Source organism: Trichechus manatus, unplaced genomic scaffold (assembly GCF_000243295.1).
Source record: "Trichechus manatus latirostris isolate Lorelei unplaced genomic scaffold, TriManLat1.0 scaffold00059, whole genome shotgun sequence".
Classification (NCBI taxonomy): domain Eukaryota; kingdom Metazoa; phylum Chordata; class Mammalia; order Sirenia; family Trichechidae; genus Trichechus; species Trichechus manatus.
This window is the reverse complement of record NW_004443995.1, coordinates 3,185,356-3,207,113: the sequence shown is the minus strand read 5'-3', so window position 1 is coordinate 3,207,113 and position 21,758 is coordinate 3,185,356. Positions and strand designations below refer to the sequence as shown.

Sequence of the window (21,758 nt, the reverse complement as noted above, 5' to 3'; positions counted from 1 at the left end):
CCTTAATCCTCAAAGTGACATCTTTGCTTTTTAACATTTTAAAGAGGTCTTTTGCAACAGACTTGCCCAATGCAGTTCATCCTTTGATTTCTTGACTGCTGCTTCCATGTGTGCTGGTAAAATGAAATCCTTGACAACTTCAATCTTTTCTTCATTTATCATGATGTCACTTATTGGTCCAGTTGTGAGGATTTTTGTTTTCTTTATACTGAGGTGTAATCCATACTGAAGGCTGTAGTCTTTGATCTTCATCAGTAAGTGCTTCAAGTTCTCTTCACTTTCAGCAAGGAAGGTTGTGTCATCTGCATATTGCAGGTTGTTAATGAGTCTTCCTTCAATCCTGATGCCATGTTCTTCTTCCTATAGTCCAGTTTCTTGGATTATTTGCTCAGCAAACAGACTGAGTAAGTATGGTGAAAAGATACAACCCTGATGCACACCTTTCCTGATTTTAAACCGTGGAGTATCCCCTTTTTCTGTTTGAACGACAGCTTCTTGGTCTGTGTACTGGTTCCTCATGAGCACAATTAAGTGTTCTGGAATGCCCATTCTTCACAGTGTTCATACTTTGTTATGATCCACACAGTCGAATGCCTTTGCATAGTCAATAAAGTACAGGTAAATACCTTTCTTGTATTCTCTGCTTTCAGCCAGGATCCATCTGACATCAGCAATGATATCCCTGGTTCCACGTCCTCTTCTGAATCCAGCTTGAATTTCTGGCAGTTTCCTGTCGATGTACTGCTGCCACCACTTTTGAATCATCTCAGCAAAATTTTACTTGTGGGTGATGATAGTGTTTGATAATTTCTGCATTCTGTTGGATTGCGTTTCTTTGGAATGGGCAGAAATACGGGACTCTTTCAGTCAGTTGGCCAGGTAGCTGTCTTCCAAATTTCTTAGCATAGATGAGTCAGCACTTCCAGTGCTGCATCGTTTGTTGAAGCATCTCAATTGGTATTCCATAATTCCTGGAGCCTTGTTTGTCGCCAATGCTCTTAGTGTAGCTTGGACTTCTTCCTTCAGTACCATCAGTTCTTGATCATATGCTGCTTCCTGAAATGGTTGAATGTCAACCAGTTCTTTTTGGTACAGTGACTCGGTGTATTCCTTCCATCTTCTTTTGATGCTTCCTGAGTCATTCAGTATTTTCCGGGTAGAATCCTTCAATATTGCAACTCGAGGATTGAATTTTTTCTCCAGTTCTCTCAGCTTGAGAAGTACCAAGCATGGTTTCCCCTATTGGTTTTCTAGCTCCAGGTCTTTGCACATTTCATTATGATATTTACTTTGTCTTCTTGAGCCGCCCTTTGAAATCTTTTGTTCAGCTTTTACTTCATCATTTCTTCCATTTACATTTTTACGTTCCATTTATGTTATTCTACATTCAAGAACAACTTTCAGACTCTCTTCTAGCTTCCATTTTGGTCTTTTCTTTCTTTCCTCTCTTTTTAATGGCCTTTTGCTTTGTGATGTCCTTGATGTCATCCCACAACTCATCTCATCTTTGGTTGTTGGTGTTTAATGCATCAAATCTACTCTTGAGATAGTCTCTGAATTCAGATGGGATATACTCACGGTTATACTTCGGCTCTTGTGGACTTGTTTTAATTCTCCTCAGCTTCAACTCGAAGTTGCATATGTGCAGTTGATGGTCTGTTCCGCAGTTGGCCCCGGCCTTCTTCTGACTGATGATATTGAGTTTCTCCATCGTCTCTTTCCACAGATGTAGTTGATTTGATTCCTGTCTATTCCATCTGGAAAGGTCCACGTGTGTAGTCACCGCTTATGTTATTGAAAAAAAGTATTTGCAATGAATAAGTGGTTGGTCTTGCAAAATTTTGTCATGCCATCTCCAGTGTCATTTCTATCACCAAGGTCATGTTTTCCAACTACTGATGCTTCTTGTTTCCAACTTTCGCATTCCGATCACCAGTAATTATCAGTGCATCTTGATTGCATGTTTGATCGATTGCAGACTGCAGAAGTTGGTAAAAATCTTCAATTTCTTCCTCTTTGGCCTTCATGGTTGGTGCATAAATTTGAATAATAGTTGTATTAATTGGTCTTCCTTGTAGGCACGGAGCCCTGGTGATCCAGTGGTTAAGAGCTTGGCTACTAACCAAACGGTCAGCAGTTCGAATCCACCAGCCACTCCTTGGAAACCTTATGGGGCAGTTCTACTCTGTTCTCTAGGGTCACTATGAGTCTGCATCAACTCGATGGCAGTGGGTTTGGTTTCTGTAGGCATATAGATATTATCCTATCACTGACAGCGTTGTTCTTCAGGGTAGATCTTGCGATATTCTTTTTGACAATGAACGCGACACCATTCCTCTTTAATTTGTCATGCCCAGCATAGTAGACTATATGATTGTCTGATTCAGAATGGCCAGTATCAATCCATTTCAGCTCACTAATGCCTAGGATATCAATCTTTATGCATTTCATTTCATTTTTGATGATTTCCAATTTTCCTAGATTTATACTTCATACATTCCACACTCTGATTATTAATGAATGTTTGCAGCTATTATTTTCATTTTGAGTCATGCCACATCAGCAAACCAAGGTCTTGAAAGCTTTACTCCATAAACATCATTAAGGCCAACACTACTTTGAGGAAGCAGCTCTTCCTCAGTCATATTTTGAGTACTTTCCAACCTGAGGGGCTCGTCTTCCAGCACTATATCAGACAATGTTCCACCGCTATTCATAAGGTTTTCACTGGCCAGTTTTTTCAGAAATAGACTGCCAGGTCCTTCTTCCTAGTCTGTCTTAGTCCAGAAGCTCCACTAAAACCTGTCCACCATGGATGACCCTGCTGTTATTTGAAATACCAGTGGCATAGCTTCCAGCATCACAGCAACACGCAAGCCACCACAGTATTACAAACTGACAGACTACTGGTGGTTTTTAATACAGTAATAAATATTTAAAATTTTTCTCAGATTTAATTTTAATATGATAAATATCTATAGATATAACCCACATAAACAAAAGCTCTTTGGTGGTTCTCAATGATTTCTAAAGAGTGTTAAGGGGTCCTGAGACCAAAAATGTCGAGAACTGCTGCCTACATTATTTTGCTATATGGGAATGGCCACAGAAGAGCTGCCTATGGGGGCAGCTTTGTTGTTAACACCTCTGTTTGAGACCTGTCACATAAACATCATATGCTGTTCACAATTTATCCTTCATTTATTCCTGTGAAACTGGACATAATAATTCAAACGTCCTGGAGTGGCCATGAGAATTAAATGAGGTGATTCAGCAAGTAGAGTACCTTGTGCATAGTAAGCACTCCATCAGTGGACCCAATCCTGGATTTTTTCTTGTTACCCACAGGTGATGGAATTTTACTGCCAGGCCTGTGAGACCGCCATGTGTCGTGAGTGCACCGAGGGGGAGCACGCGGAACACCCCACCGTTCCGCTCAAGGACGTGGTGGAGCAGCACAAGGCCTCACTCCAGGTCCAGCTGGATGCTGTCAACAAAAGGTGAGGCACACCTCCACCGGGCTCACCTCCCCCAGACCCTCCTTTCCCCGGACTCCCTACTGGCCACTTGTCCTGTCGCTTGGCCTCATGGTCTTTCGTCCCAGTGGGTTAGTAGGTTCATGTTACCGTTCAAGGAATAAGTCTCCATGCCATAAATAGGTTCTGCTTTTGTTGTGGGTCTGTAGTCATAAATTCATGAGTGTTGAAAGTTGTCCCCTACTCCTTGGTTAAAGTCCAAACTTCTTGTGTTATGAGTGGTGGCATTTTTGTTTTAGTACCTTACTTGATTAAAGGAATAAAGTACATTCAAGGAACATGCTCTCAGGAGGTCTCTGAAATTCATGCCCCGAACCAGGGTCTCTGAAGAGCCCTTCCTTAGCTGCTGTTCTTGAACACTGACAGGCACATTATGTGGGCTGTGACTGGGTCCCCTCCGAGCCAGGAAAAATGGTACCGAGCAGTGACTGCTCAACTCCCCTCATGTTCTCCTGCTTCTAGGCTCTTTCTTTGGCATGGAAGTGAAGGAACAGCATCGCTGTGTGTACATGAGAAAGATCAAAGAGGAAATAACATAACTGAAAAGCAGAACCAATAAATCTCTTCACTGATAGTTGTAGTGAGAGAAGTGTCGTTATTCTACTAAATAAAAGAACTGTGAAACTTGGAAGAAGTTCCCAGGATACTCTCAGTTTGGATAAGTTTTTCATGTGGTTGGGAAAAAAGATACAGTTATATATTTAGTGGTTCTCAACCATGGGAGATTTTGCCCCCCAAGCAGCATTTGGCAATGTCTGGAGAAATTTTTGATTATCACAGCTGTGGGGGGGCGGGGGGGGGTTGCTACTGGCATCTAGTAGAGGCCAGGATGCTGTTAAACATCCTACAGTGCACAGGAAGTGCCCCCAGCTAATGGCCCAAAATGTCAATAGTGCTAAGTTTGAGGAAATCCTGATTTAAAGTGTGATGAAAAGCCATGGCTTACCAGAGCCCCTCAAGGCTTCGTACCATCAATTATTAAAAATGGATTGAAATAGATATGGACCCTCAGATTTTCTTCTTTCAAAGGTAGTAATTATGTTGTCTTATTCATTCTATTCTTCAGCTATTAATTTTTTAAATGATGAAAAGCATAGTAAATGTTTTTGAGAAAACCTAGTGTTTTGACAGATCTTTGAATATTTCAGGGTTGATGTTTAAATAATGACCTTTAATAACTGTCCCCCAGGCTCCCAGAAATTGATTCAGCTCTTCAGTTCATCTCGGAAATCATTCATCAGCTAACCAACCAAAAGGCCAGCATTGTGGATGATATTCATTCCACTTTTGATGAGCTCCAGAAGACATTAAACGTGCGAAAGAGTGTGCTGCTTATGGAACTGGAGGTCAACTATGGCCTCAAACATAAAGTAAGATTTCAGTCATTGTCACAGAGACGATGTAAGAGACCAGTGATAGCCAGTGATGCTTCATGGCACTAGCTTACTGGCTTCTAACAGCAGCATCAGTGGCACAGTGGTTCAGAACTCGGCTGCTGACTAAAAGGTCGGCAGTTCAAATCCACCAGTCACTCCTTAGAAACCCTGTGGAGCCGTTCTACTCTGTCCTATAGGGTCGCTACGAGTCGGAATCGACTCGATGGCAATGGGTTTGGTTTTTTTTGTTGTTGTTAATAGCAGCAAAGGGGACTCAAATGGGTTCTCAAGTGTCACAATTCACAATTAGATAGTAAACTGTAGTTTTTATTTAATGGAATATCCAGCTATTTTTTTCCTTTCTGTTTTCAGCAAAGCTCTATGGTTCTGTGACCTTAAGAACCAATTTATAATGAGTGATTGTCTAATTTGACAAAAGATCAGGTTGACTATAGAGTAATGCTCTGAGGATTTAGGGTTAAACTGGATTGTTTTCCTTCCTTAATTATAATGTCTAATAGTGTCTTAATTGTGCTCTCACCCACACCAACCAGTTAGTCAACTTCAAAGTGAACCCAGACTGCAGCCTTTTACTCTGCATGTCACAAAACCCGGGATGAAAAGCTTCTGACAGTCGGGTGTGGAGAGTTTTTATTTGTGGGTTCCTGTTCCTTTCCGTGGTATGCTGTAGAGGAGGTTTGGACACAAAGTAAAGATATTGGATACTAAATATTTTAGATGTCAAGCACATCAATTTGTTTCCTACGCTCTTGGTAGTGACGTTTCTACTTGCCCTTATCAAAACACATGACCGAAGAAATATGCGTGTGGGGGAGACCAGGCGTGGCGGAAGGGAAAAAAGAAAATAACTGGGAATGCAGTGTAGGTTTTGCATTATTAGAACCGGGTTCACTGGGTTAAAGTAAATACCACTCACTTAGTGCCAACCCAGTGGGCAGGTCTAGAACTTTCAGCCGTCCCAGTGTCTAATAGGCTCACCTGGTGCCCCGTGGGGAGAGCGTTGCAGCCTGGCACCACACCCCGCCACACTCACCGGGCATCCGGTTTTTCCGGCAGGTCCTTCAGTCGCAGCTGGATACTCTGCTCGAGGGGCAGGAGAGTATTAAGAGCTGCAGCAACTTCACGGCTCAGGCCCTAAATCATGGCACCGAGACCGAGGTGCTGCTGGTCAAGAAGCAGATGAGCGAGAAGCTGAACGAACTTGCTGACCAGGATTTCCCGTTGCACCCTCGGGAAAACGATCAGCTGGACTTCATCGTGGAAACCGAGGGGCTGAAGAAGTCCATCCACAACCTCGGGACGATTTTAACTACCAACGCTGTTGCCTCTGAGACGGTGGCCACAGGCGAGGGGCTGCGGCAGACCATCATCGGGCAGCCCATGTCCGTCACCATAACAACCAAGGACAAAGACGGGGAGCTCTGCAAGACCGGCAACGCCTACATCACCGCGGAACTGAGCACCCCCGATGGGAGCGTGGCAGACGGAGAGATACTAGACAACAAGAACGGCACCTATGAATTTCTGTATACTGTCCAGAAGGAAGGGGACTTCACCCTCTCTCTGAGACTCTATGACCAGCACATCCGAGGCAGCCCCTTTAAACTGAAAGTGATCCGCTCGGCTGATGTGTCTCCCACCACTGAAGGTGTGAAGAGGCGCGTGAAGTCCCCGGGGAGCGGCCATGTAAAGCAAAAGGCTGTGAAGAGACCCGCCAGTATGTACAGCACTGGGAAACGAAAAGAGAATCCCATCGAAGACGATCTGATCTTTCGAGTGGGTAAGGAGAAGGCGTCCGCTGTGCCGATGCCTCAGCACTGGTTTGGTTAAGGGGTCACTGGGAATGTGAGCTTTACTGCAAATAGTAACGCTATAGGTCAGAACTTGTACCGGAAGCTGTTGGCAACTTATGCAGTCACTCCTGGGGATTTTACTTCCTTCTTTTTTATAGACCACGCATGTGCTGCATATTCATTGTAGAAAAGTAAAAACTGAAGATGGGCAGAAAGGGAAAAATCACAGCATAATCTGGAGATTTTAAGGGACATATTGGAAGTCTTCCCCCACCCTCCCCTTGGGAGTATTTTCAGAATACTCCTGCCTAATGCAAAGGCAGAGAGATTGTTACATCAGATAACTTCCTGTGTTTCTCTGGAATCTCTCAGCCATGGCTCTACTATGGGCAAAGTGTCTGATGTCTCCCTGTTACCACCTCTGCAGTGTGAAGTGTGGGTGTGCAGTGGTGCACTGCAAGTTGTGATCACCTCCAGTCCTCCAGCTGTGTGTGTCAGCCCCAGCTGGGGAGCAGACCCAAAGAGGGGAGCTTGGAGAATGGAATGGGGTGCAGGATGAGGCAAGAGAATTTGGGAATTACCATGTCTGATTTATTGCCTCTGGTTTCTAAAAACTGTTTATTTTCTCAAAGTGAAGAAAGTAAACTAACTGTGAACAACAAAGGACAATTCTTAGGAAAAATAAGTCTGAACTGGTGCTTAGTTACTCTTTCCAAAAGTAGCTCCAGCCTGCGTCGCTTTCTCCTTGTCCAGCCCTATGCTTCAGTATCTCTTGAAGGGTGCTGCACAGCCTATCAACAGACACATGTAGAAAAGCAGTTCTGTGGTTCAAATAGATTGGGGTAGGTTAGGACAGATTGCTTTACTACAGACCTTCTCAGAACCTCTCGAACCTGCTGATGTGCACAGTAAATCTGCAAAGCAGGGGGAGATAACACGCAGCACCTCCCAAACTTTTCTGCCCACAGAACTCTTTTTCTGTAGTACCTCTTGGGAAACTAAGGATCCTTGAAACATACTAGGGCAAAAGCTGCTCTGTGCTAATACTTCAGGATGAATCTTGGTAAAGACCGTAATAAGACCATCAGAGCATAGAGGCCGACATGTGCCACTGGCCATGTGTGCATGTGGGTGTAGAGGTTGATACTCTCCCCACTACCCTTAAAGCAGAGTGGAGGGACTGGGGCCCTGCACGGAATCGGGAGCTTCCCAGGTTGGCCACTCCAGTTCTGCCATTTACTTGAGCCTTGGGCAAGTCTCTCAGCCTTCCTGGACTTCAGTTTCACTGCCCATAAAATAAAATATAAAAACATCTGCTTATCAGAATTCTTCTAAGTACCAAGCTTAATGCCTAGCATGTAGGTGGATCTAAATAAATGAGGGCTGTTGTTATTGCACATATTATTAAGGCTATTGACCATCCCAGCTACCTTCTCTTCTAAAAAAAATTTAACTTATTGCTCCTCATTGGTCACCGGTGTTGGGAACCAGCTCAGTCTGTCATTCAGACCCCAGCCAAGTGCCCCCAGTCTACTCTGCAGGCAGTGTGCAGAGTGGAGAAAGCTCAGCTCTGGAATCGGGCAGCTCTGGATCTGAATCCTGATTCTCCTTGTAGCCGGTCAGATGGCTTACCCTTTCTGAACCTGGTTTCCTCTTCTGTAAAATAAAGGGAATAAAATAATACTCTTAAGGTTGCTACGGGAATGAAATGAAAGATACTGCTTTTTGTGTGCCTGGCACTTGCCTATGTACAGTAAGGACTCGATTAATGGTAGCTATTATTTTACTGTTGTTATTGTTACTCTTGTTATTCATCATCATCTTCCCCTGCATTTTGCACCGGAGGGACGAGGCATATCTTTTGTGGGTGTTTTTTTCCCCAACTGTATGGACTTTAAAACCCCAGCTCCCTCCCCAGGTGGAAAGGGATGTACTCCTCTCCCCTACTAGCCATTGAGAAATGCAGCCATAGTGCTCCACTGGCATTGATGGGAAAGTGTTTAAATATTTGTAAAGAGCTCAGAACAGTGCCTGGCACACAGCACTTCCCATGGCCGTCAAATGGATTCTGACTCATAGCAACCCTATAGGAAAGAGTAGAACTGCCCCATAGGGTTTTCAAGGAGTGACTGGTGGCTTTGACCTTTTGGTTTGCAGCCAAGCTCTTAACCACTGTCATGGATTGAATTATGTCCCCCCAAAAATGTGCATATCAATTTGGCTGGGCCATGATTCCCCGTATTGTGTGATTTTCCTAGTAGTAAATCCTGCCTCTATGATGTTAATGAGGGAGGATGGGTGGCAGTTGTGTTAGTAAGACAGGACTCAATCTACAAGATTGGATTGTGTCCTGAGGCAATCTCTTGAGACATAAAAGAGAGAAGTGAGCAGAGAGACAGGGGGACCTCATACCACCAAGAAAGCAATGCCAGGAACAGAGCAGAGCATGTCTTTTGGACCTGGGGTCCCTGCACGGAGAAGTTCCTAGTCCGGGGGAACATTGATGAGAAGGCCGACAGAGAGAGAAAGCCTTCCCCTGGAGCTGATGCCCTGAATTTGGACTTTTAGCCTACTTTACTGTGAAGAAATAAATTTCTCTTTGTTGAAGCCATCCACTTGTGGTATTTCTGTTGTAGCAGCACTAGATGACTAAGACAACTACTGTGCCACCAGTGCTCCAAAGCACTACATATATGTTTATTAATGAAGTAGAGATGTTATAAACCTCAGGTGTGTAGGGGCAGAAAGAAAGGCAAATCTCACTGGCCTATTCTTCTTTAACCTTACGTTTTAATCTAGAGTCCATCCGAAAGACACTACTCCCTCTCCGATAATATAATTCAAAAAACGTTTATAGCATCTAAGTGCCTGCCAGGCACTATGCTATTGGCTGGGGGAAAGAGATGAAAGAGGTACAATCTCCTCCTTAAGGAGCTTACACAGTTTGGGATGACAGATGTATGACCAACTAACTATAACACCATGGATTAGGTGATGGGAAGCTATAGAAAGGAGAAGGAATTTAAAATGGAACCTGAACAATGAGTAGGATTTATCCAAGTTGGCAGGAGGAAATGGCATCCCATACTGAGGGACTGGTGGGAGGAAAGGTGAAGAGGAGTGAACACGATTGATGTTTTCGGGGACACATCCTGTGAGAAGATGCAGGGTGAGCAAAGGTGCAGAGAATGAAAAGTGAGGAGGGCACTGGTGGAGGTGCAGTCAATGAGTCAGTGCTGGAGCCCTCTGTTCCTTGGAAGCCCTCTGTGCTTTCACACCTGGGCGCCTTTGTTCATGAAGTCTTCCCCAGTTTTATCCCTTCTTGTCTTAGTTATCTAGCGCTGTTATAACAGAAATACCACAAGTGTATAACTTTAACAAAGAGAAATTTATTCTCTCATAGTCTAGGAGGCTAGAAGTCCAAACTCAGGGCGTCAGCTCCAGGGGAAGGCTTTCTGTCTCTGTTGGCTCTAGAGGAAGGTCCTTGCCAACTATCTCCTCCTGGTCTAGGAGCTTCTCAGCACACGGACTTCGGGTCCAAAGGATATGCGCTCCTGGCTATACTTTCTTCGTGGTAGGAGGTCCCCATGTCTCTCTGCTCACTTCTCTCTTATATCTCCAAAGAGATTGACTTAAAACACAATCTAATCTTATAGATTGAATCCTGCCTCATTAACATAACTACCGCTAATCCCACCTCATTAACGTCATAGAGACAGGATTTACAACACATAGGAAAATCACACCAGATGACAAAATGGCAGACAGTCACACAGTACTGGGAATCATGGCCTAGCCAAGTCGGCACATATTTTGGAGCTACACAATTCAATCCATGACACTCCTCAAGAACCACTTTCTCTCTCTCTCGCACGTGCATGTGCTTTTTTTTTTCAATTGGAAGTTATAGTAACTATATTTACTCGTTAAATACTAATTATGTTTTCTAAGACACAACTTGAAAACATCCAAAATACACATTAATTTCAGTACAGTGGATTCAAGACCAAGTATACATGTTACATGCATCAAGGCTAGATTACAAATTATCATAGTCATCATCATCATCATCGTCTTCTTCACGTTTTCTTTCCAGTGCATTTAATGGTAGAACTACCTTCCTTATTAAGTATTTCTTGATTTGCTTCCCCAGCAACATGTGGCCTTTTCTTCCTTTGGCTCCCCAAAGAACGCACTGTGTTTATTTTTATTTGTGCATGGGCCCTTTTACCCCACAAGACTGTAAATTCCTTGAGGTCAAGGATGGTGTCATAATCAATTATAGTCTCCAACGATACCCAGAAGAATATTTTGCGTATGTGCTTTGCCCATTTGACTAGGATCAAGTTGTGATCTACTGCACAACTTAAACTTCCCTGTCACTGCTGTCAGGCTACAGTTTTGAGGCCTAGGGTCATGCAGACCATGAAATAATGCACTAAGATGCAAGGGCAATTACCCACATGTATCCACATGCATGGGACTATGCTAGCTAATTTATCAGATAACTCAGACAAATACAGTGCTGGCCTGCTAAGAACTTGTCTTCTCTACATCTGTAAAGTTGGCTACAAATGGATAGATTTTATATTAATAATTAGAAGGGCTCAACTTTCTGTTAACAGTTATACCTTTGTCATAGCACTTTAAGCTTCTTTATATAGTGATGCAATTATGTGCAGGATAATGAAACATTCATGATTTGAACAATCCCTTTGTGCATGTGTTGAAGCGTGCTATATGTGATACAGAATTCATTCAAATTCAACTACACATGGGAGAGGACAACTGTGGTTCTGCCATTCCCTCAGCTGGCCTCTATTCCTGCAGGTCTCTTGCATGCTGAGCTCATGCTGCACTGATTTTTGTACTTAAAGAGATATAGTTTCCATCAACGTTTCTTAGAGTTTATACAACAACCCTAAATGCGTATGCTAATTTTATGTAGTCATGATATGTGTGTACTACATTTTCTGGGTGATATAAAAGATTTTGACTCAGCTATTCACCTTCCTCACCAATTATCCAGCCCCCTGGTTAGGTGTGACTCTATTGGTTGAGCACCTACTATGTGCCAGACACTTCACTTGTTGTTGTTGTTAGCTGCCATCAAATCGGCCCCCAACTGATGGTGACCCCACGTACAATGGAACAAAATGCTGCCTGGTCCTGCGCCATCCCCATAATTAGTTTCAGGTTAGACCATTTGGATCTGTAGGGTTTTCATTGGCTGCTTTTCCAGAGTACATAGCCAGGCCTTTCTTCTTCATCTGTCTTAGCCTGAAAGCTGTGCTGAAACCTGTTCATTATGGTTGTTGTTAGATTGAGTTGATTTCAACTCATGGAGACCCTATGTAACAGAGTAGAGCTGCCCTATAGGGTTTTCTTGGCTGCAGTCTTTATGGAAGCAGATTGCCAGGCCTTTCTTCTGTGGTGCCTCAGAGTGTTCATACTACCCAAGTTCATACTGCCAAGTGCTTAACCATTTGTGCCACCAGGGCTCCTTTCATCATCGCTAGCTGATGGTGTTAAGAGAGGGATGAGATTCTGAGTCTGGCCTAGAGGAGGTCACATGTAGAAGGGCACAGATGTGTAAACAAATGCAGTACCTTCAGCATGAATCAAGGCACAGAAGTTGGGGTGGGAGGGGAGGCTGGCAGATGGAGGAGAGTCAAGGAAGTCCCCGGAGGAGATGACATGTAAGCCTAAGCTGGCTCTGAAGGATGAAATGTCTGTCCGATGGAAGGAGGAAAAGGGCCTGTTAGATGAAAGGAGAGCCGGTGTAAAGGCATAAAAGTGAGAAACTGGGTAGTTCAGGGAACTGCCAATGATTCCATTGTCCTGGAGCATAAAATGAAGTAGGCGACATGCAGAGACCAGGCTGTATTTCCTTGAGAAGGAGATGGTACTTTGTTCTGTAAACTTGTGTTTCTCGAAGTGTGGTCTATAGACCACTTACATCAAAATTCCTTCAGGTATCTGGTAAAAATAAAAATTCTTGGATTCCAAACTGCATTTACTACATCAGAATCTCTGGGGAGGAGCCAGGAACCAGCATCCTGTAAGCTCCAGTGATACTTATGCACACTGAGGTTTGAGAACCAGAGTGCTAGGTGATGGGGGTGTGGGGAGATGGGGCAGGCATTGAAGGGTGTAATGTAGTGTAGTGACTTAGTAAGATACCAACTTTCCAGAGAGCCTAGGGGCATGATAGGGGATCTATTGGAAATGTCTCCTGGGAAGCAGGGAGACTATTAAGAAGCTGTTGCAATCATCCACATGAGTTGTAAGTGCCAAAATTAAGTGATGCAATGGAGTAGAGAGGAAAGGACAGGTTTATAAGATGCTCAGGAGGTAGAGGACAGGACTCAGCATTGACCAATTAGAACTGCCAGCTGGTTGAGTTGGGATGCTGTAGGGCTGAGTAAGGCTGTGGACTCTGAAGCTATACTGCCGCGCATTCCAGCCCCAACACTGCCACTTACTATCTGCACTCTTGGTAAGCTACTTAACCTTTCAGTGCCTCAGATTCCTCTATAAAATGGGGTAAAAGAACCTACGTCATAAGGTTGTGGCACTGAGTAACATTGGGTAAATTTCAGAGGGGCAAAGTAGGTAACGCTAGTTAACATATTCATAGTGGTAGCATAGAAATAACAGTTAACACAAATAATTAAGAACATAGTAGATAAATAGCTTAAAAACCTGACTGCCTGAATTTGAATCCCAGCCTGCTTTTATTGGCTGTCTGACTTTGGGAAAATTATTTAACCTCTGTGTGCCGCAGTTTCTTCACCTGTAAATGAGGAAAATATTAATGCATACCTCTCATATGGTTGCAGTGAAGATTAAAGAAATTGTTGTGCTGTTGTTGTTGTTAGGTGCCGTTGAGTTGGCTCCGACTCATAGCGACCCTATGCACAACAGAACGAATCACTGCCCGGTCCTGCGCCATCCCCATAATCATTGTTATACTTGAGCCCATTGTTGCAGGCAGTGTGTCGATCCATCTCATCAAGGTTCTTCATCTTTTTTGCTGACCCTCTACTTTACAAAGCATGATGTCCTTCTCCAGGGACTGATCCCTCCTGATAACATGTCCAAAGTAGGCGAGACAAAGTCTCGCTATCCTTGCTTCTAAGGAGCATTCTTGCTGTACTTCTTCCAAGACAGTTTTGTTCATTCTGCTGGCAGTCCATGGTATCTTCAATATCCTTCGCCAACACCATAATTCAAAGGCGTCAATTCTTCTTCGGTCTTCCTTATTCATTGTCCAGCTTTCGCATGCATATGATGCAATTGAAATCACCATGGCTTGGGTCAGGGGCACTTTAGTCCTCAAAGCAACATCTTTGCTTTTTAACACTTTAAAGAGGTCTTTTGTAGCAGATTTGCCTAATGCAATGCGTCTTTTGATTTCTCGACTGCTGCTTCCATGGGTGTTGATTGTGGATCCAAGTAAAATGAAATCCTTGACAACTTCAGTCTTTTCTCCATTTATCATGATGTTGCTTATTGGTCCAGTTGTGAGGACTTTTGTTTTCTTTATGTTGAGGCGTATCCATACTGAAGGCTGTAGTCTTTGATCTTCATCAGTAAGTGCTTCAAGTTCTCTTCACTTTCAGCAAGCAAGGTTGTGTCATCTGCATAACGCAGGTTGTTAATGAATGAGTCTTCCTTCAATCCTGATGCCATGTTCTTCTTCATATTGTCCAGCTTCTCAGATTATTTGCTCAGCATACAGATTGAATAAGTATGATGAAAGGATACAGCCCTGACCCACACCTTTCTTGACTTTAAACCACGCAGTATCCCCTTGTTCTGTTCAAACGACTGCCTCTTGATCTATGTACAGGGTCCTCATGAGCAAAATTAAGTGTTCTGGAATTCCATTCTTCAAAATATTATCCATAACTTGTTATGGTTCACACAGTCGAATGCCTTTGCATAGTCAGTAGAACACAGTTAAACATCTTTCTGGTATTCTCTGCTTTCAGCCGGGATCCATCTGACATCAGCAATGATATCCCTGGTTCCACCTCCTCTCTGAATCTGGCTTGAATTTCTGGCAGTTCCCTGTCGATGTACTGCTGCAGCCGCTTCTTCGGCAAAATTTTACTTGCCTGTGATATTAATGATATTGTTCAATAATTTCTGCATTTGGTTGGATCACGTTTCTTTGGAATGGGCATAAATATGGATCTCTTCCAGTTGGTTGGCCATGTAGCTGTCTTCCAAATTTCTCAGCATGGACGAGTGAGCACTTCAAGTGCTGCATCTGTTTGTTGAAATATCTCAATTGGTATTCCATCAATTCCGGGAGCCTTGTTTTTCGTCAGTGCCTTCAGTGCAGATTGGACCTCTTCCTTCACTACCATCAGTTACTGATCATATGCTACCTCCTGAAATGGTTCAACGTTGACCAATTCTTTTTGGTAAGTGACTCTGTATTCCTTCTATCTTCTTTTGATGCTTCCTGCGTCATTCGATATTTTCCCCGTAGAATCCTTCAGTATTGCAGCTCAAGGCTTGAATTTTTTCTTCAGTTCTTTCAGCTTGAGAAATGCCAAGTGTGTTCTTCCCTTTTGGTTTTCTAACTTCAGGTCTTCACACATGTCATTATAATACTTTACTTTGTCTTCTTGAGCCGCCCTTTGAAATCTTGTGTTCAGCTCTTTGACTTCATCATTTCTTCCATTTGCTTTAGCTACTCAACATTTAAAAGCAAGTTTCAGAGTCTCTTCTGACATCCATTTTGGTCTTTTCTTTCTTTCTTGTCTTTTTAATGACCTCTTGCTTTCTTCGTACATGATGTCCTTGATATCATTCCACAACTCATCTGGTCTTTGGTCATTAGTGTTCAATATGTATGTTTGATATGTATTAAAGAAATTAATACATATAAAATCTTATAACAGTGTAGGCATATAGTAATCAGTAAATGTTGACTAATGCTGTTATTAGGTCCCTGGGTGATGCAGGTGGTTTGCACTCGACTACTAACCTAAAGGTTGGTGGTTCAAACCCACCCAGTGGCACCACAGAAGAAAGGCCTGGTGGTCTGCTTCTGTAAAGATTACTGCCAAGAAGACCCTTTGGAGCATTCTTCTCTGTAACACATGGGGTCACATGAGTCAGAATCAACTCAATGGCAATGGGTCTATTTGTTTTTTATTGTTGTTATTATTGTCATCGTCATAATCAACCAAGATAAGGAAAGTAAGTGGAAGAACGAGTGTGTTTCAGTTTTGATCATCTGGGTGGAGGTGTACAGTAGGAAGTTAGGGCTGGAGAGACCAATTTGGAAGAGAAAAGTGTAGAGCAATTACTTTAAATCATGAGCTTGGGTGAAATGTCAAAGATAGGAGTTGTGGTTCAGGGAGGAATAGATGGGGAATGGAAGAAGGAAGCAGGAGAAAGGAACAGGTGCTCTCTGAGCCAAGGATTGTGAATTTCACCTCAATATGTCATCTTACTTAACATCTTTGTTGTTAGCTGCCGTCAACTCAGCTCCCCACTCATGGGACCCCATATACAACAGAATGAAACACTGCTGGTCCTGAACCATTGTGGGCTATAGGGTTTTCACTGGCTGATTTTCAGAAGTAGATCACCAGGCCTTTCTTCCTAGTCCATCTTAGTCTGGAAGCTCCACTGAAACCTGTTCAGCATTATACCAACATGCAAGTCTCCTCTGACAGACAGGTGGTAGCTGTGCATGAGGTACATTGCCCAGGAATTGAACCCAGGTCCCCCACATGGAAGGGAAGCATTCTACCACTGAACCACCAGTGCCCCTACTTAAAATCCTTAGGAGACTTAATATACCTTCAGCTCCTGATATCTCTACAATATAATATACTTGTTGTTAGCTGCCGTCAAGTGGGCTCCCGACTCATGGCAACCCCATGTGTTAGAGTAGAACTGCCCCCATAAGGTTTTCTTGGCTATAATCTTTACGGAAGCAGTTGGCCAGGCCTTTCTTCCATGGAACCACTGAGTGGGTTCACACTGCCAACCTTTAGGTTAGAAGCCGATTGCAAACTGTTTGTGCCACCCAGGCTCCTATTACTACACTCTACCACATAGTGTAAGGAGCCCTGGTGGCACAAACAGTTAGGAGCTTGGCAAAAGATTGGCAGCTCCACAGAAGAAAGTCCTGGCGATCTGCTTTCATAAAGATTACAGCCAAGAAAACCCTATAGGGCAATTCTACTCTATAACACATGGGGTCACCGTGAGTCGAAAACAACTTGACGGCACCTAACAACAGCAAAAACCATGTAGTGTGCCGAAGCTGGCTCATACTGGTTCACAAGAGCCAACTGGGCTCGTCCCTTCCTAACTCTCTTCAGGGACTTCATACTGGTAGCTTGAGATTGGCCACAGTGGGAGCATTTATACTACCTACTCTACAGAAATCAGCAAGTGCTACAAATCAGCCCTCCCCTCCCCCCACCTTTCACTCTTCAAGAGTTGACTTACTAGCTTAACATATAATTTCATGCTTACGGTTAAAGAAATGAAGGCTCACAGCAGTGAAAGCTGGGGTAGGAACCTGTGCCTTTTTCATTGCACAATGGCTCCTCTTCATCTGAAGTGTCCTTTGACTACTGTGATTTCCCGAAGTTGAGATACTTGAAACCTCCTGCGCCTGAAACCCCCATGCCTACCGCGAATGAATTACTGTGTTACTCTAATACTGTGTTGGAAAATAATCCTGAATGAGTTTAGGGAAGTAGTTTAGAGCATTGGTTGATGATTCTTTGAAACACAGGGATTATTTTCCCCTGCACCCTGAGAGTTTGCTGACTAGAAGCCATGAGCTGGTTTTGTCAGCTGCTAAAGAAAGTAATTGAACAAAGGGGAAGAGAGAAGATGTGGGCGGAAGTGAAAGAATTGCAGTTGAATTGTTTCAAATTATGTAATTAATACATCGTACTTTAATGAGTCCATGAGAAATGTTGAATGAAACATTCGTTTGTACTCTAGAACAGTGTGCTTTCTGGTAATACAAAATGGATGTGTAAAATCACTTAGCATGGGTTCAGAGGCTTTACAGGAAGATATGTTATTATGTTATGCCCCTTTCCCCTACCTCACAGAGTCCCTGCGTGGTGCAAATGATTAATGCACTCGGCTCCTAACCGAAAGGTTGGAGGTTCAAGTCCACCCTGAGGTGCCTTCGAAGAAAAGCCTGGTGTTCTACTTCCAAACAATCAGCCATTTAAAATTCTTTGGAATACAGTTCTACTCTGACACACATGGAGTTTCCATGAGTCAGAATCGACTCAACGACAACTGGTTTTTCTCCCCTGCCTCGCATCTGTCAACCACTACCTTCTTTCCCAAAGATCTCTGAGGGAAAGAGGTCAGGCTAATTTGGTATCAGGAACCCTGCTCCCAACCCTCCAGAATCCCATTTTTGGGAACTCTTCTTGCATTTTAAGTGGAAGAGATACAGCTAATATTTACAGAGCACTAGGCACTGTGTGTCGATCCAGGATTGACACAGTGGCTGCAACAGTGAGCTCAAACATAGCAACAATTGTAAGGATGGCGCAGGACCAGGCAGTGTTTTGTTCTGTTGTACGTGGGGTCACTGTGAGTGGGGACCGACTCTACGGCACCTAACAATAACAGGCATGGTTAGCACCCAAGCTCTTAACCACTGTGCCACCAGGGCTCCGCCCCTGCCCTCAGGGAGTTTATAATCTAGTGGGGAATACAGTTAAACAGTTAAAATACCATGGGATAAAGGTTTTCTAAAGGATTTGAAGGAGCAAATGTGATACATGTGAGTCCAAAGGATAATTATCCTCACCTCAGAAACATGGTATTTCAGAAGTCCAGATAGAAGGAAGGAATGTGCATGTTAGAAAAAACAAATTATGTAAAAGGTCAGGAGAACCAGGTTTTATTCTTTGCTTTGTCTCTTGCTACCTTTGTGATCTGCCTAGATTCAACGTTCTCATCTATAAAATGGGAATGACAATATTTGCGCTACTAATACCTGTGGTTGTTATAGGGAGCACATGAGAGAGTGTATATGAAAGTGCTGTAACTATTTGAACACTTGATTTTCCCATGATGCAGTGTGGGTTTTAATTTACTCAGTCAGTCAATGCTAACCCACTCACGCACCTACTCATTCATTGAACATTTGTTCCACGCATACTTGATAGAAAATCCTGTTTAGACCCTGTGCTTGGTTCAATTTCATCTTATTGCATTATCCCATTCAAAATATCTAGGTTTGTTTAGCATTCATTTTCAAATTGATGCTATTTGCATTTTAATTGGAGTGGGGATGGGAGGCAATGTGAATTTATTGATCCCCTACTTCATGCTAGGGGCTTACCTTACTTCTGTAACCCTCCTGAAGTCATTGGATGGAATATCACGGATGGAAATGACCAGGAGGAGCACGGATCAGAAGTTGTTGGCTTAAAAATTCATTTTGTGCTTTTTTTTTTTCTGGGGAAAACACGTTTAGTTATTTTATGGGATTGTTGCCAAATTGTTTATTATTACTTTTAAAAAGTGTTACGCATTCTGCCAGCCAAAATTTACCATCAAATAAAATCTTTTACATCAAAGTAGACAGGAGATATTTTATAAGTACCATATATGTTTTGTATTGCTTTTATATTTGTCATGAGATAACAAGTTTTCAGTATTTTTAGAATATTTAGGGGGGGACTCTTCTATAGACTAAACAGAATTTACTAGAAATCTTGAAGAGTAAAGCAGGATCTCAAATTATTTCTACCTTCTAAAATTTTAACTTATTTTATTTTGGTTCCAGGTCACTTTATAAACACTTGAACTATAGGCATTTCAGCATAATGACAATACGGCTGTTATTCTGCATCATTTTTAACCATCAGGATTTGTCTAGTTTAACCGCAAGTAGAGGTAGTCAGCATCAAAATCATTTGTCCTTCAGGAATATGCTTGTGGTGTCCGTTCTTTTTTGGGAGTAATGATCCTCCTATGCTTTCAAGTAGAGGTTTTGTTGTTGTTGTTTTAAATAATTATCAGGAATCCCTGACAAGCTAAAAAATGCTCTTGAGAATCAGTGGGTGTTGCCAATAATGCCAAATCCATCTACTTGGATACTAAGCCATGTGGCTTAAAGAAAAAGATTTTAAAAACAAATATAAAAGTAAAATGGCAGTGCCTGTTGCATCTAACTCTTTGAAGGAAATATATAAACAATCTTCGACTGACAGATGTTCCTCTGTACCCGTGATTTCATTTATATGTGGGGCAGCAGAGGCAGGCTGTAGCTAACTTGAGACCATGAACAGCAGCTGAGCCGACACATCACCCTGGAGCGTGGTAGAGGTTGTAGAACCTCTTTCCAGGAGTGTTTTTTGTGTAGCGTAGTTTCCTCATGACCAAGTGTTGGCAGGTAGTGAGCATCTCAAATGTTTATTTCAACTTGGCATAGAATTTTCCTTCTTGTTCTGAATAGTATTGATATGAAGTCTGACTAAATACCTTCCCAAGTTTTAAAATTACACCCTGTAACACATTTTTTTCCCATTTCTACCAACACTCCAAAACGTGAGTTTATTTCTGCCAAGAAAGGACCTCAAGATCATCAGCCATTAATATTTGTAACATTAAGCCTTTATGCTCTTTTTTTTCCCTTCTCCAATATTATCTCTGTATTTTCCAAAGGAAGATGACATCTTTTTGACTAAGGTACCCCCTAACTCTAACTAAAGAACTGTTTTCCCCATTTTTCTCCTATTTTTGAAACATGCACTGCTACTGCCAGCAGAACCTTTTCTCAGTAGTGTAAGCTCTGTCCTTGACAAGACAGGTAACGGATAAATGAAGGAGGCCAGCAGGCAGTTTTTGTCTCTATCTAGACCAGTTATTATTGTTGTTGTTAGGTGCCATCAAATCTATTTCAACTCATAGCAACCCCACGTGACAAAGAACTGCCCCATAAGGTTTTGTAGGCAGTAGTCTTTACAGAAGATGCCCTGGTTAAGTGCTTGGCTGTTACCGAAAGGTCAGATCTGCGGGAGATAAGACCTGGTGATCTGCTCCCATAAAGATTACGGTTTAGGAAACCCTATGGGGCAGTTCTACTCTGTCATATAGGGTTGCTGTGAGACAAAATCGACTCTAGGGCACACAGCAACAACAATCCTTATGGAGCTCTTTTACCTGCAGAGCAGCTGGGTGGGTTCACACCATCAGCCTTTCAGTTAGCAGCCGAGCACTTAATCATTCACCACCAGGGCTCCTTACCTAGACTTGAAGGACAGCAAGTTAGCGCTTGTTACCCTGTTCAGGTGCAAGTTATTTCCCTCCCTCCTTATTTTGAGTATTTCTTTCCCCTAGCTGTACGCACTAAGTGCACTTCCAATTTTGCATAACCAAGGACCTAGAACATCCTGGTTTTTCTTTACAAACCCCTGCTGAGAATTTGCATTTCCACCACAGATATACTGAATCAGAATCTACAGTTTAACGAGATCCCCAGGTGATTCTTATGTATAACTTCCTGTGAACTTCTGAGAAATGCAAATCCTCAGCTGACAGCTTGTTAGAAATGCACATTCATAGCAGAGGTTTGCAGTGGAATGATCCAGTTCAAAGCCCTGTCATAATTTTCCTCATCTTGCTAACTGCCATGCTTTTGTTTACCAATGTTTTTGATAAATTAAATTTTTATTCTTAAGAGATCCTGCCCCTGCCCCCGCCACCTTTTAAAAAGTATTTATAAACTGAGCATTTTAGAAGAATCATTTCTTTTCCTGGTCCTTTAGTTTTGCTGTATTCGATAACCGTCTGTTATTCAGACATCAGGGGAAGTAACCAAAAACTAATGCCATGTTGGTGACCTGCATCCATACCTCCCTCAGAAGCCAACCACTCCTCCCCTTTTCTCCCTGCTAACAGATACCAATTCACCATTTTTAAAGAATGTTCACTGATACCATGCAAATACACATTGTAGGGATTATGTGTGGATCAAGTGTAAAAGGTCGTTTCTTCTGATATATTTG

At 42.7% G+C, this 21,758-nt stretch overlaps 1 protein-coding gene across 1 annotated transcript in view; it reads left to right on the top strand.

The window, feature by feature from the left end:
• The window catches only part of TRIM2 (tripartite motif containing 2), a 151,423-nt gene that overhangs the window by 91,825 nt on the left and 37,840 nt on the right, over window positions 1-21,758 (top strand). The window contains exons 4-6 of the mRNA XM_004378816.2: window positions 3,349-3,500; window positions 4,726-4,906; window positions 5,990-6,713. Coding sequence (XP_004378873.1) covers window positions 3,349-3,500; window positions 4,726-4,906; window positions 5,990-6,713 — 1,057 coding nt within the window. The remainder of the gene's footprint in view (window positions 1-3,348; window positions 3,501-4,725; window positions 4,907-5,989; window positions 6,714-21,758) is intronic.